Source organism: Chrysemys picta, chromosome 3, assembly GCF_011386835.1.
Source record: "Chrysemys picta bellii isolate R12L10 chromosome 3, ASM1138683v2, whole genome shotgun sequence".
NCBI lineage: Eukaryota > Metazoa > Chordata > Testudines > Emydidae > Chrysemys > Chrysemys picta.
Window position 1 is genome coordinate 117,193,356 of NC_088793.1, and position 14,246 is coordinate 117,207,601.

At 42.9% G+C, this 14,246-nt stretch overlaps 1 protein-coding gene and 1 long non-coding RNA gene across 22 annotated transcripts in view; both read left to right on the plus strand.

Moving 5' to 3' along the window:
- Nucleotides 1-755: 755 nt before the first annotated feature.
- On the plus strand, nucleotides 756-10,015 carry LOC135982387 (uncharacterized). Its single transcript, XR_010599731.1, has 3 exons — nucleotides 756-878; nucleotides 1,089-1,189; nucleotides 9,877-10,015. It is a non-coding gene; the product is annotated as an uncharacterized LOC135982387 (long non-coding RNA).
- A 13-nt stretch (nucleotides 10,016-10,028) lies between these two features.
- Nucleotides 10,029-14,246, plus strand: part of SCAF8 (SR-related CTD associated factor 8) — a 142,535-nt gene continuing 138,317 nt past the window's right edge. For 18 of the 21 annotated variants that reach the window (XM_042848264.2, XM_065588850.1, XM_065588857.1 and 15 more), the window contains exon 1: nucleotides 13,349-13,708. In XM_042848264.2, the coding sequence (XP_042704198.2) occupies nucleotides 13,679-13,708 (30 nt within the window). In that variant the 5' untranslated portion in view covers nucleotides 13,349-13,678. Of the gene's footprint in view, nucleotides 10,049-13,318; nucleotides 13,709-14,246 lie in introns of those variants that run through there. The other 3 variants (XM_065588859.1, XM_042848263.2, XM_065588853.1) reach the window with 3 other exon arrangements.

Sequence of the window (14,246 nt, forward strand, 5' to 3'; positions counted from 1 at the left end):
TATCTTTATTGGACCAGAGAGAGAGGTTGGTGAGAGAGGTCTTCTTCAGCCCTGTGTAAGCTCAAAAGCTTGCTCTCTCACCAACAGAAGTTGGTTCAATAAAAGTTATACATTATTTGGGGGGGAGGGAGAAGATGGTAACTTCATTGTTTACTCATAGGCTGCTCTAAATCCATCATTGTGTTGATGGAGGCATGAATAATCATAGGAGGGAAGACCCTAGGACTCAACCATTCCAGTATCAGAGGGGTAGCCGTGTTAGTCTGAATCTGTAAAAAGCAACAGAGGGTCCTGTGGCACCTTTAAGACTAACAGAAGTATTGGGAACATAAGCTTTCGTGGGTAAGAACCTCACTTCTTCAGATGCAAGAAGTGAGGTTCTTACCCACGAAAGCTTATGCTCCCAATACTTCTGTTAGTCTTAAAGGTGCCACAGGACCCTCTGTTGCTTTTAACCATTCCAGTGATTGTCAGGACTGTATTCCTTAGAATAATTCCTTCAAGATACTGATCTCTGTAGCATTTTATATCTGTGCCACAGGAGCCATTGCTGTGTCCCTCTACTTGTTCCTCCTGTATTATTCTGGAGGTTGGGTGGCTAGTCAAACCTCATTGACGCTTGTGGGCATGATAACCACCTTTCCTTCAGACTAAACGAGGGAACAGTTAAATATCCCTTTGTTTAGTATTAGCTGAAACAACAGAAGCCATTACTCAAATCACAGACCAGTATGCAATGCTGGCGTAGGAGCTGAATCATGGTATTTTCCCTGGGGAATGTATGCAAACTCAGGAGCTGGGTATTATTAGGTGAAGCTGTGGATCTGTGAGCCAGAGAAGGCAGCAGGAATACCAAGGACACTGCAAGGGAATCACTGGTAAGGTGTCCCTGAGAAAGCCAAGAGCTTCTTGGGAAGAATACAGTCTGGAAAGAGGCTTGGAACTGTGAGGAAAAAAATTGTTTCCTGTTTGATTCCTGCTGTGTTCAGGGAAACAGGACTTAGTACATTCTTTGTCAATAAACACGATTGCCTCAAAGACAACAGGATTATCTGTTTGACTCCATGATCAATCTCTCCTTCAAACAGAAACAACCTGCAAGCCATGAATATTGACTAACCACTCAGGCTAGCACGTTTACCTGGAGTTCCCAAGACTACTTAGAGCAGTTCTGACTGTGGATTTGTGGGTAAGAGATGTTTCTGTTTCTTAGTGGTATAGGTGCACATTATGTTGCCTAGGGTTTTGTAGTCTATTTCTGCTAGTACATGATATTGTGCATATTTGTGGGATGATACAGTGCTTTGGGAGCAATGCACTAATCCACATTTCTGTATAGAGGAGGAGGATGGAATGGGAGTCATTTTAGCCAAAAAGGAAGCCTTGCATTTGCTGAAAGGACCCCCTGACCTGTAGCATGTACTACTAAAGTTATTTTAAATATGTAGAAACTCAAACTTATTTATCAACTTCAGTTTCTCATGTGGGTGAGAAGAAATTAAGGTGTTAATAAAAGAGTCGCTCAGGAAAACTTAAATAATAGATAACTGTACCTCAGTATCTCTTAATACTACTCAGGGAAACAGTGGTGATAAAGTTCTCAGCTCTTGCATTTAATCTTTTGTATAACATTATAAAATGTGTAAAGAACAAACCCAGGTTAAAATAAATAACTTGTGTTTTAGGAGTAACTTGGATTGTTTTAGCTGGAAAATTTGTATCAATCTAGTTTGCTTGTTTACCATTTATATTATATGTTTACTTTTTGCCCTTCATTTAGCTTCTATAATCTCAACATAGTACCTGAGTGCCTTACAAAGCAAATATATGTATTGGATTGACAATACATACAGGACCAATGAACATTGTTTGGTTAATAAAAATAGGCTCATTTCTTGCCAATTTATTTTCATGCACTAGTATAAAGCTGCAATGTCTGGTTTCCAAAAAGAAGTCTTCAGTGAATGTAAAACTGTTTCTGGCTTGTAAAAACCTTTTCACATTTAACAAAATGAAACTTACATTTAAGGGGCTCAACAGCATTTTGGAAATGGAGGTGCTGTACATAATGGTACAGCAAACATAGGCAGGCATACTTCATTAGCAGAATCTATTTACTTAGCAGGGTTAGGTATATCATAAGTTCCTATTTCAGAGATAAACAAATAGAGGGTTTAGGATTATGCAATAAAGTGGATGCCAGCATTTAATAGAGACAGACCACTTATGTTGTTTTATTCCAAGCAATATATTTAGTTATTACTATTTCCTCTATAGGCAGCCAATATGTTATTGCAACTATTCTCTAACATAGTCTGGATTAAAACTCAAAGGAGCATAGGGGCCAGTTCTGCCCAGATTTACACTCTGTGTGCAATCCAAGGAGCTTGTCCAAACACTGCTCTTATACCATTTTAATTATATCAGTTTAAAATTAGTGTGGTCAAAGGGGTACAACCCCATAATGTGCCTGCAGTTACATTGGTATAAAGCTCCTTATATTGACATAGTTTATTCCCCAAAATGTAGAGGAATAAGCTATCTATGCCAACAGTATGAGAGGCTCTCTACTTTGGGTTTAAAAACAAACAAACCCCTAACTGAAAGTTAAATTGGTACAAAAACTGTGTGCTGGGAGGACCAGGCCGGAGCTAAACTAACTTTTCTATTGTGACTGAGTAGTGCTATTCACAGAATCACTCAGTAAATGGAAACCAGGCTCTTTGTGTTTGGTTCTCCATGCTTGCCACCTGCCAGACCTTTTGTAACCTAGGAAGCTGTTATTAGGCTGAGAGGCAGGGGAGAACTTTTTGATAAAGTGACATTAGTGCAGGCGAGACTACTTGCTACTATCCATGACTGTGACTTGAGTACTTGGGTTGTAAACTAGGGAAAATTGACCAGGAACTCAATGGACAGTGCATGTTTCAAAATGTCACACTCCGTAATTTTTTTTATTTGGTTACAGATCTTAAAAGAAGTGTTCTTAGTACTCTGAAACAACCCCAGCTATGGTAGACTGTTCCTTATTCTAGTATTCCTTTTTTTTTTTTTAAATAAATTTGAGGTATCACTAGCAAACAAAGTTAAAGCTGCAGGAAGATGCTACTATTCTTTTTCAAAAACAGATCTCATTCATTTTATCAAGTATCTACTATAGTCTACAAATAAAAATACCGTGTAAGATTTTTATGGTCATTGACTTTCAGTAAGTGCCTTACCCCTCTGCTCTCATTAGTCAATTTGGTGTTCCATGAGGAGCCCCTCATATAAGAATAATGACAATTTACTACTAAAGAGAAGCTCCCTTACTTCCTATTTTAATTTGAAAGCCATTTGGACAAACAATTTGCATCATGGAATGTTTTCTGAAAGTAACCAGGCTGAGGCTCAGAAATTTTCTGGTGAGGATCCTGCTCTTAATTCCTTTGTGCCTAGTCATGGAGATAGGTTGGCTTAAGCCTTGCAAATAAGGGCAGCTAATGTGATATGGGTCAGAGACTTGAAGTATTTGAGTTAGCTATGCCATAGGGCTGTTTAGGGCTCTATAGTTTGGTAGATTCTGGTCTATTTCCAGCGCTGCCACTGGCTGACCTTGGAAAACGCACTTCACCTCTCTGTGCCTTAGTTCCTCATCTACAGAAGAGGGATAATGCTACTGATTTTCTTTGTAAAGTGATATTACAGATATTTTTAAATACATGGAAGTAAAATGTCATCTACTGCAAAGTAGGGTGCATAAATGTAATTATTTTCAGAAGATGAGCAGCCGATTCCTATGTTAGATGAAGCCTCCAAGTGGCTTTTCTATTGTGTTTCATTCATTGTTGGTCTGGGGGTAACGAAGACATGTAGGAGTGGGGTGAGCTTCACAACTGCAATCTTTTGGATAGCTAAAGGCTTAAAGGGTGTTTCTAGCCATTATTAGAGGTCCACACACTCTGGGTATGTTTATACTATGAGATGGAGGTGTAAATTCCAGCTTCAGGAGATGTACCCGCGTTAGCACTGATCAAGTTAGCATGTTAAAAATAGAGGGTAGCCATGGCTGTGTGAGCAATGGGAGGGGCTAACCACCCCCAAGTAGGTACCGAGCATCTTGGACGGGTATGTACTTGGGGTGGCTAGCCCCTCCTACCATTTGCACTGCCTCCACTGCACTCTATTTCTTTTTAGCACAGTAGCTCAATCAGAGCTAGCGCAGGTACGTCTCCTCAAGCTTGAATTTACACCTCTAGCTTGAAGTGTAGAGGTGTTAGTTACTTCTGCAGGCTGAGCTCCTTGCATGTACTGGGACTCCTTGCAATCCTCCATTTCTTACCCCCCCCCCCCAACCCACACCCACAGAAGCTGAATATGTGCCACCCTTCAATCACTTCAATTTCAGGGACTTCTTGAAAGCCCTGCCCCCTTCCTATCCCTTCTACCCCTCCCCTGCCCCCCCAATGCCAGTGGCTCCCTGTGCCTTACTTCCCACCATTATTATTATTTTGTCCTGTCAGAGAGAAGTCATTCAGATTGTCAAAACATTTTAAACTCAATTGGGATGATGGGTAAAGCTGAGGGGATATTGTTACGCATGAAGATGTTAATGGCTGTCATCAATAGATTCTTTGATCTATAGATAACTACCAACCTAGTTGAAGCTGATGAGCTGCTGACCAGATCCCAGGGGCTCTGTGTTCCCCATTTCCCCCTTCTGGTTTTCTGACATTCACCAAAATCCAAAAGGGTTCCACCTTTTGATGCCTAGAATGTTACCTGAAATTTTGGAATTGATTAGATGCAATGTTCAAAAGTTATCAATTATGATGCACAGAAATTATATATTGTGTTTTCCATAGAATTAAGTGGATCAAGTTTCTGTACTTATGGTTTGGGGTTTATATCTAACTGCTGAATGTTACACAGTAACAGAGTCACTTCTTAACATTTTCTATAGTAACAAAGTCATAAAAGTCTTAACTAGCAACATCTGATCTTTCTTATATATTGTACCTTCTCTCTGTCCTTATCTTAAATGCCCTGATGTCCAGCTGTCTCTGAGCCCTGGTGTTGTAGCTTTATCAAGTACTGCTGCCACTAGGCCCTTCTGTCTGCTCCCAGTTGCTATGCTGAGCATGCCTGTGCAAATGTTCATTCCACCCACCCCCTGTTATTTCAGAGAATGTATCTCTCCACCATAAAGTGTATAATGGGGCACCCCCACCATACCTTGTAATCTAGTGTGGGACATGACCCAGTTCATTGAGGAAGTGAATGGTAGGAAGGCATCATATTGCATTGCATGTGGACCTGAGGTCAGCAAGGGGCAAGACTAGGGTAACCAGATGACTTTTGGGAGATAGGAAATGGGGAAAGCTGCCTGGCTAGTTCTAATGAAATGTGGACAGAACCCTGGCGTAGCTAGAATTGGCTTGGGGGCTGGCAAAATCCTGGAGTGGTTAGATTTAGCTATTGGCAGCAACTGGTGTGCACCATATATTCTATCAAAATAAAGTGGATGGCAGGTGCAACAGGTGTGTTCTGTTTGCATTTACCAAAATACATCAACAGTTAATTTGTAAATACAAACATTGTGAAGGGAATGTTCTGCAGTTAATGAGCACTCTGACTTTTGTATCATGCCAACTGTGACAGGTGAGTTTTAAACTGAATTTGCTGAATGAAACAAACCTCAGCCATTCCCTTATTTTTTGTCTTCTGCGCTTTTGTAAAGATAGCTCTCATGGTGGAGATATATTAAACATGGTTCTGGACCAATGACACTGCAAGAGATTTTGTTCATTTTCATATACACCTGAGGTAAGACTAATCCACGGGATATATATATATACACTTAATTCGTTTTATTCAGTTTAGTGTGGGATGTTGTGCTCTGAGCTTTGATACAAAAGGTTATCTAGAGCCGCATCTGACATTCTGATTTCATCATTGTATATTTGTTTAAAAAACCTACAATGGATGTATGTTCTCCTAGGGCTCATTTGTTAACTTTAAAGGAATCAAAAATACTTGAATAAAACAATGGGAAAGGATTTCATCTACTACCCTTCTTAATTATCTGAGACAATGAAGAGAACAATGGATCAAATGAGACTTTCATCTTTTCCGTTCACCATTTGAGGCTTGAATGACTTTGCTGAGGTCAGTAGTGTCATATCTGTTTGTCCTAAGGGATTGGCAAATGGACTCCTGTTTTTGCAGCCTCCAATATCAAGTTTGTTATTCCATGATAAATGTCTGAGATATACAAGAGAGTTTGAGCATATACTTTGTCCTGACAGGCAAGAGAGAAGAGGTGGAGGTAAGCCGAAGACCAGGAGAGCCAAATTATTAATTGTAAAGAACTGGCATGCCTGGCTGCCAACCAGTCTGTTAAAAGAAACCCAAACCCAAAGTAATAAGCTGCATTTTCAATCCAAGGTATCTCCAGCATTCTTATTCAAGGCTTTACTACTGTTTGTTTGCCTGCTGCTTTAAAACCAACACAGTCTTGAATAGGTGTTTCTTTAAAATGTGGGAGTTATAGCAGAAAGTATCACTGAATTCTCCATAAAAGTCCCCTCTAACTGAAATGGTTTTACTTTCATAAGTGTTTCTTCACTATACATATATTAATAAAGTTACATTTAGTTCTTATTGCAGTTTGAGCACTTCTACAGAAACAATGTTTCCACACACTACCACCCAGAATCCTATGAATATTGACAAATATGTCTAGAATTACTTAGAATCTGTCTGGATGCAGGTTCTCCCAACCTTATTTTATCTGCATGCTGAGATCATGAGGGTACTCTCAGTTACAGCTTTCATAATGCTTAGATCTTGTTGCTACTAAACAGATGATTGCTATAGCAAACCTGCCGTCTGACTTGCAGTTTAGATAGCTTTCTTGTTAGAGAAGAGTAGAAGCAAATGTGGCATATGAAACAGTAATAAACAGTGTTTACTTACCTGGCTACTAAAGCTTAAAATCTGGGATGCAGCAGCGCAGTTAAACTTTGAGACTGGGGCTCTGTCTAAACTAAGACAGTTTTAGAAATACTGAACTAATGGTAACAACATTGGGGACTTTAGTGTGGGGATGGTTAGACTTCCAGAACAGTTGCCAGCATCATGTTTTCTAAACCTTCTGGGAGCAAGTTGAAATGACATGGTGCTGAAAACACTTTCTAATTCCCTGTGATATGAACATGCAATTTCCTTTGAATTCAATGGGAATCCCATGTGTATGCATCTGAGGGCAGAATTTGGTCTCTAAGTTGAGGATGTTTCAAGTTTTGAATGTATTTTTGGGGGATCAAAGTCATCACAATGTGATTTCAGCAATGTCATGACAGGAAGCCTGTGGGATGACAGCATCACACATTACTGCAACATCAAGATGTTAAGATTGGATGAGGTTTGAGAGGGTGGGACCTGAAGACTAACTTTGCTAGGAGCTCTCAAAATACTAATGCCAGCTAGATTAGCATGGATGAGTGTGGTCACAAGTACAAAAGAAAGATAGTCTTATTTATCCATTCCCTCCCTAGAAGGGCAAACACCACATTTCTGTGCCTCCTGGTATGTTAAGGGAAGCTTTCTTACGGAAAGGCATATATAAATATTCCCAATTCTTCTCTGGAGGAAATTGGGTATGTCTGCAAAAAGCCAAGAAAAAGTTGCCTTAACCACTGGATTACAGTCCTATTTCTTTCCCTCTCTCTTGCCCGATGAGTGTTCCAATGTGGATAAATCATTAAATAGTCATTAGGCTAGAGAGAGAGTGGGAATGAGTCTGTAGCCCAGTGGTCAAGGCACCCACCTGGCAGATCCTGGATCCAGTCCCTTTGCTCCAAGCACTCTTTATCCACAGTAGAACAGCTTCAACAGGAGAGAGACTGAGAGAGCCCCCACATCAGAATATCCCATAGCCCAGTGGTTAGAAAACTCTCCTAAGAGATGGGACATCTCTGATTGAATCCTTTCTTCCCCTCTGGCAGAGATGGGCGGCGGGAGGGGTGTGTGTGTCTCTATATGCCAGGCAAGTACTCTAATCACTGGGCTAAAAGTTATAAGTTAGCATCACCAACATCTCCATCTCTGGTGGCCAGATTTTGAATAGGACCTGATCTGTTAGGCATGCTTAGAGGCCGCCTATTGGATTGGCCCCTGCATGTGAGATAGGTGGTCAAATGCCTATCTTTGCCCCATTCGTGATTCGCTCGGGGAGGGGGGAGAGAGAGGCAGCAGAGCATATACTCAGAGGTAGAAACTTAGACACCAAGGGAACTTTTACTGTGAAATTAGGTGCTGCGTGAGTTTAGGCACCTACAGGGTTTGGCTGCAGTTTTGTGGATTCCAGTGGAGCCAAAACTGGGACTTAGGTGCCTAAACCTTAGAATTAGGTGCCTAAGTCTGTTCTTTAGGCACCTAAGTATCTTTGTAGATCCCAAATTAAAATTGTCTGTCTAAATGTATTGGAGAGAGAGAACATCATCCAGTAGGGTTGGGGGCATGGTCCATGTGTCTTGAAGTGGGTTTTTGCCTGTTCCTCTGTTCCCCCTTTATCCAATGTGCACTCGCCTGTGCTGGAACTGCTTATAAGGATTCTGCAAAGGCAGCTTTGTGGGAGTTTTGTGGTTACTTCAAGACCAGATTCAATGCAATTGCAAAACTATGCTGCTTTTGTAGTGTGGTACTCCACCAATTTTGTGGGCAAAATCTCAGAAGTCCAGCCTATCTTCGTTTAAAAAACAAACTAATATCCTATAAGAGTAATATATTTACAATTACTTCAATATTAATTTTAGAATGTTTTCCAAATTGGTATACTTATTAATGAAATAAGCTAATAATTTTACTAGCTATGACTGTGATATAACTAATCCAATGTAAAGTCTCTACAGCAATTCAAATTGATCTCTTGTTAAAACTATCAGATTTTCATAGGAAAAGAGAGAACAAAACAGAAGCAATGGTCCTGTCCTGAACAGCATAGTAAGTTGCCTTCACATGTGAGAACTATGTTTGGAGAAGAGATCAAATTCTGTCATTGGATACCAGCACATGACCATAAGAGAAGAATTGGCACTTAGTCAACTGTTGGATACTATAGAAAATCCTTATATATATTTTATCTTAAGTGAACCTGCCTTTAGAAATGCTTCTATAATGAGGCTCTGAGAGGTGTGGTTTCAGTCTGGATCTGGCATGGTAAGATTTCATGTTTGTCTTAAGAAGGTACACTTCTACCTCGATACAACGCTGTCCTCGGGAGCCAAAAAATCTTACCGCGTTATAAGTGAAACCGTGTTATATCAAACTTGCTTTGATCCACCAGAGTGCACAGCCTCCCCCCCGGAGCACTGCTTTACCTCGTTATATCCGAATTTGTGTTATATTGGGTCGCATTATATCTGGGTAGAGGTGTATATAATAATATTCTACGATTGTCACGCTGAAGCCTAAAATGTCTGACTCAGTATGAAGTGATGGAAACTGCTACAAGCATGGTTGAGGTTTCTTTCTGTTCAGAATATCACCAGATTTAATCATCACTTGGATTTGTGGTTTGATACTGTCCAAATTTTAATTTGTCAGCTATTTTACAAATTACAACTGTGAAGGGTACAGCTATAGTAAAGCATGTTTAGTCTATTTATGCCATGCCAAGAGTCCTAGACCATTGTGGTATCACAGGTAAGTCAATCAATCACCATCTTACTCAACAGCTAATTTGCATACAACAATTTCATGGTTGTATCAGGGAGATTGCACAGATGGTGGATTACTTGTCCCAGATGCCACACCCAGCCCTGTTTTAGAAGCTAATAGTTTTATCTAACACTTACTTGGTTTACAATTAAAATCACTTTTTTTTTCTGTCAGCCCTGCAGCCTCAAAATGGAATATGAAAGTCAAACAGAGTTCCGTCTGGCTCGTATCATCAGTAATAAAGATTCTCTATGCTGAACTGTTGCACAGTCTGAGGGCAATCCATGGATGCTAGCAAAGTTGAAGTGGGTGTACCCGAGAACAAAATCTGGACCTTGGGCAGCAGGTATTAAAGGCCAGAGCAAGCTAAGCCTCCCCTGACCTAGGCCATGGCCCACCCATGTTCCCCCGGGAGCCATGCCCTCCCTCCCCCTTTACCCAGAAACCGATGGGGGCTCAGCTTCAGATGGCAGCCTGGATCTCAGGCCCGTTGGCAGCCAACAGTGGTGCTGAGGCCTGCCAGGGTGAGGGTTGGGCCAGTGGCCTGGCCCAGCACTGGTGGGAGGGCCAGCCAGCATGGCTGGGGCTAGCAGGCCAGAGCTCCTCCAGTTGCGAGGCAGGAGGTCTCGGGGCTCCTCTGGTCACAGAGGGTAGGGCATAAGGTGGAACAGGTGGGACTGGAGGGCTAGCCTCCCCAAAGGGGGGGGTGTTCACCTGTTGCCCATGGTCCGGACATGCAGTTAAATCTTACTGAAAAATTCTAATACTGCACAGTTTATAACAGAATCTAGCTCACTCCCTAGTAAAAACTTCTGAGTTGTCAGCTATGAATCTGGAAGCAAATATGTTGTGGAAAGGGCTTCCATTTTTGCAGTCACTTTTCTGGAGTACAATGGCACTCTGAATTACAGCAATTGACGAATCTAAGGATTTTTTCCTTAATGGTGTTGATCTCTCAGAAATAGGCCCCATCTTACCCCATGTGGTTCAGGGAATAAGCCTCTGGGCTTCAGTGGATACTGAAGCTGGGGCTCCTGTATGGTAAAGTAGAAACCCCTGGGCTTGGCATGCTTATTTTAAGCGGTCATGAAAATTTCTTGAGTTATGCTTTGGCTAGCAAAAGCAGAATCAGAAAGAGGTATTGTATTTTGTGAAGCTGGAGTTAACTGGTATGACTAAGCTAGTATCAACTGGACTCTTTTGGGTACAGGAAGTGTTAGTATTGTGTAGTAATGTGAGTGCAGGGAATAATGTCAGTGTGAGAATTATTGTAAATGTAGTATGTTATCAATCTTGTGTATGTATTTAAAAACAAACGACATCCAAAGTTTCATAACTTATTGTTTATTCGACATTTGAAAACATGACTTTTTTATATATATAAAACTTGATACTGTAGGTATTTTACTTAATGTCAGATTACTTATAATTTTATAATGTTTGTAAAGTATCTCCACTTTGACTCTTAACTTTTTTTTTTTTTTAGCTGCCTGTCTCCTTCCATCTTCTCTGTTAACCCTACACAAACTATTCATTCCCTAATACCCTTTGGGAGTCTATTCACCCCACCCCCATCTCTCTGCATGCTCACTGCCTGCCTTCTCTGCACTTTCATGCACATGGTCTCCTTTTTATATTTTAATGTAGCTTTTAGAGTATTTTGAACAGAAAAAGTGATATCTATTGGTAAGTGCTAAATATTTTCTCTGTTCTCTTTTCTTTTCTTTTTGTTTTGCCTTAAAGAGGGCAACACTCACTATAATAGGTTTCTGTAGGGTTATCAAGTAATAGTGCTTTATACATGGAAGGAAGGGAGAGGAAATTGACTAGAATTCTAGTCATTCTTCTTCTGCAGTCCTTTCACATGTGCAAAGCTTTATCTACTTGATGCAAGGAAGAAACTTGAAGTTAAAGTACTAGGATTAGTCATCTTCTTTTTGCAGCTAGCTTTCTACTCAAGAAGCTGACCTCAAATTAAAATACTAATCAGTTTAAAAATCAGCTCAATAAGACCTACAAGTGACCTCAGCCTCCTTAGTTACCATGTTGTATATTAAATAAAAACATGACATTTTAATATAATTCATTTTAACAGTATAAAACTTTTACGGTTATAATTATAACCCTAATTTTTATCCTCCAGCATACATGCTTAAAGGACTTGTAACAGAAACTGCTTTCAAGGAGCACAAATTTAAAAACCTGAACAATTTCCAACTGTTAACTGTAATCCTAGCTCTTGCTATAACTGAAAAACTAAAGAGAAAATGCTGCTTTAACCATTTGACATCACTTTAGGCCTGATCTTGCCAACACTTATGTACCAGCTTATCTTTACTCATGTAGATAGTCCCATTGACTTCAGGGGCTTTAGGCATGTGTATAGATTCAAGTTTGTAGGGTCAGGGTCTCTGTGTATAGTCAGTTTCACTGTTACCCAATGACAGAGTCACATACAAAGTGGGGCATTTCTACACATGGAAGGATATGAAGAACTTTCTTAAACAACAAAACTCAGATCTAGCTAGGGCTTTTTTTTTTTAAAGGTTTACTTTATTATTTCATATTGGAAAAGGGTTCTGTTCTACTAAAATGCTGTACAAACACAGACAATCTAGATTGCAACTTTGTTCTTCCTTCTTTTCATGTTCTTTTTAGCTACCACTACCATTGTTTCAAGGAAGGGCTGTCTGAAAAGGACACATCTCTTTTTAAATGCATTCATGACAACATCATTGCTGCACTAGAAACTCAATTTCACTTTATAATCATTTTAGCTCAGCTTCTGCCTCAAAGTTCATCTTGATTTTCTTTAACAATTCTCCTTTGCGGTTTTTTAAAACATTTTTCTCCCTCCTTCCCTACTAATTTCAGCCCTCCTTAAGTACAGAACGAAATGCCCTGTTGCATCAATCACTAATGCACATACATCTAATTTGATGTGGTATAACAGAGGCTCTAAATGAATAGCATTAGCCTCTAATCGCGAAAGCCAAAACATGGTGGTGGTGAAAACATTGGGGAAGGGCACTGGACTTTTTCTGCTCACTCTCGGCAACTGGTGCGTGTGATTCATCCTTATTTCTAGAAGGAAAGCACAGTGTGCCTGGTGCAGCCATCTACAATCCCAGGGCAGGCGCCAGGAGGCAGTTCTTGCTCTGTTGTTCTTGGTCAAAATTCCCCCTTCTCTCGGGGTTAGTTAGTTTGTCTGTATCCCCCCCCCCCCCCCCGGAGGAGTGTGTAGGGGCGTGGTGCGGGGAATGCAACCGAGGGATAGTGAGCCTGCCATAAGAAATGTTAAGGGGGCAGAGCAGAAATTAAGCTTCTCCTCACACAAAATAATCTGGTCTCTGTCTCCTTTCCTTTAGCCCCAGTCCCCCCGCTTTCCCATCACACCCGCGGGGCTACACAGCGAGCTGCCTGGGCAGCAACATGAGATGACGGACCCTCTTCTTTCTACCCGCTGCCTGCAGTACTCAGCCTCCCCCTGCAGGAGGCGCAGGCCCCCAAGAGAGCCGGCGCTCTTGCCAGAGCCGACCCAGAGCGACGTTCTGGACGCCGTCTCTATGGTCCCTGCTCTGCGAGGGCCTGGCTGGTGCGCGCGCGACCGCCAGGGGCCGCTCTGGCCGCCGCCTCCGCTGCTCTCGGCTCCCCCGAGCTGCGCTGCCTGGAGCCCGTGTGTCCGCCATATTGGTGTCCGCGCTGCCTGCCTGTGCAGCTGCTGCGCCGTGTCCCTCCATCTCGTCCCAGCCAGGCCGAGCCCGCGAAGCCGGCGCTGCAGGGCGGGAAGCGGGGCGAGGTGGCCGAGCGGAGCAGGGAGGAGACGGAAACGAGCGGGCCACGGGTCCCGCGCCCCCTGCGCCACCCGCCATGGCGAGGAGGCCCGGCGGACCCTGAGAGAGACCAGCCCCCTCCCCGGCCCAGCCCAGCCGCCATCAGCGGAGACGAGCCGCCCGGTCCCCGCCTCTGCCTCAACATGGAGGCCGTGAAAGCCTTTAACAGCGAGGTCAGTAGCCGCTGCCGGGGCTGGGCGCGGCGGCAGAGGGAGAAGGAGCGAGAGGCACCTCTGGGCCTGGTCCCCATCGCTGCGTGCGCGACTCGCCCGGCCGCCACCCCCGTGGGGCTGGGCCTGGGGCAGCGCGGGGAGGAATCGTCCCTCCCCGGCTTCGGGTGGGCCGAGGGCTCCCCCTCGGCGGCTGGGGGGATCTCTCTGCCTTGGGGGAGGAAGGACGGGGCATCTTCCCGTGTCTGACGGCACGGGGCGTGCCACTGCCAGGGAGAGGGCGCAGCGCGGAAATCCCGTCCTTGCCAACGGGGCTGGGGAGATGGACGGGGAGGGTCTGTGTGCAGGTGGGATGGGGAGACTGGAATAGAGATTTCTCCTTGGGAGGGGGGATTTCTTTTCTATGTCGGGGGGATGGTTGGTGGTATCTAACTTCATGTGGTGGTGTGGTGTTTGTACTAAGAGGGAAGGGGATCCACTGGTTTCTCCAGGCCATGCAGGTCTCTCTCCTCCATTGAAGTTCTCATGTTTCCTACCGCCC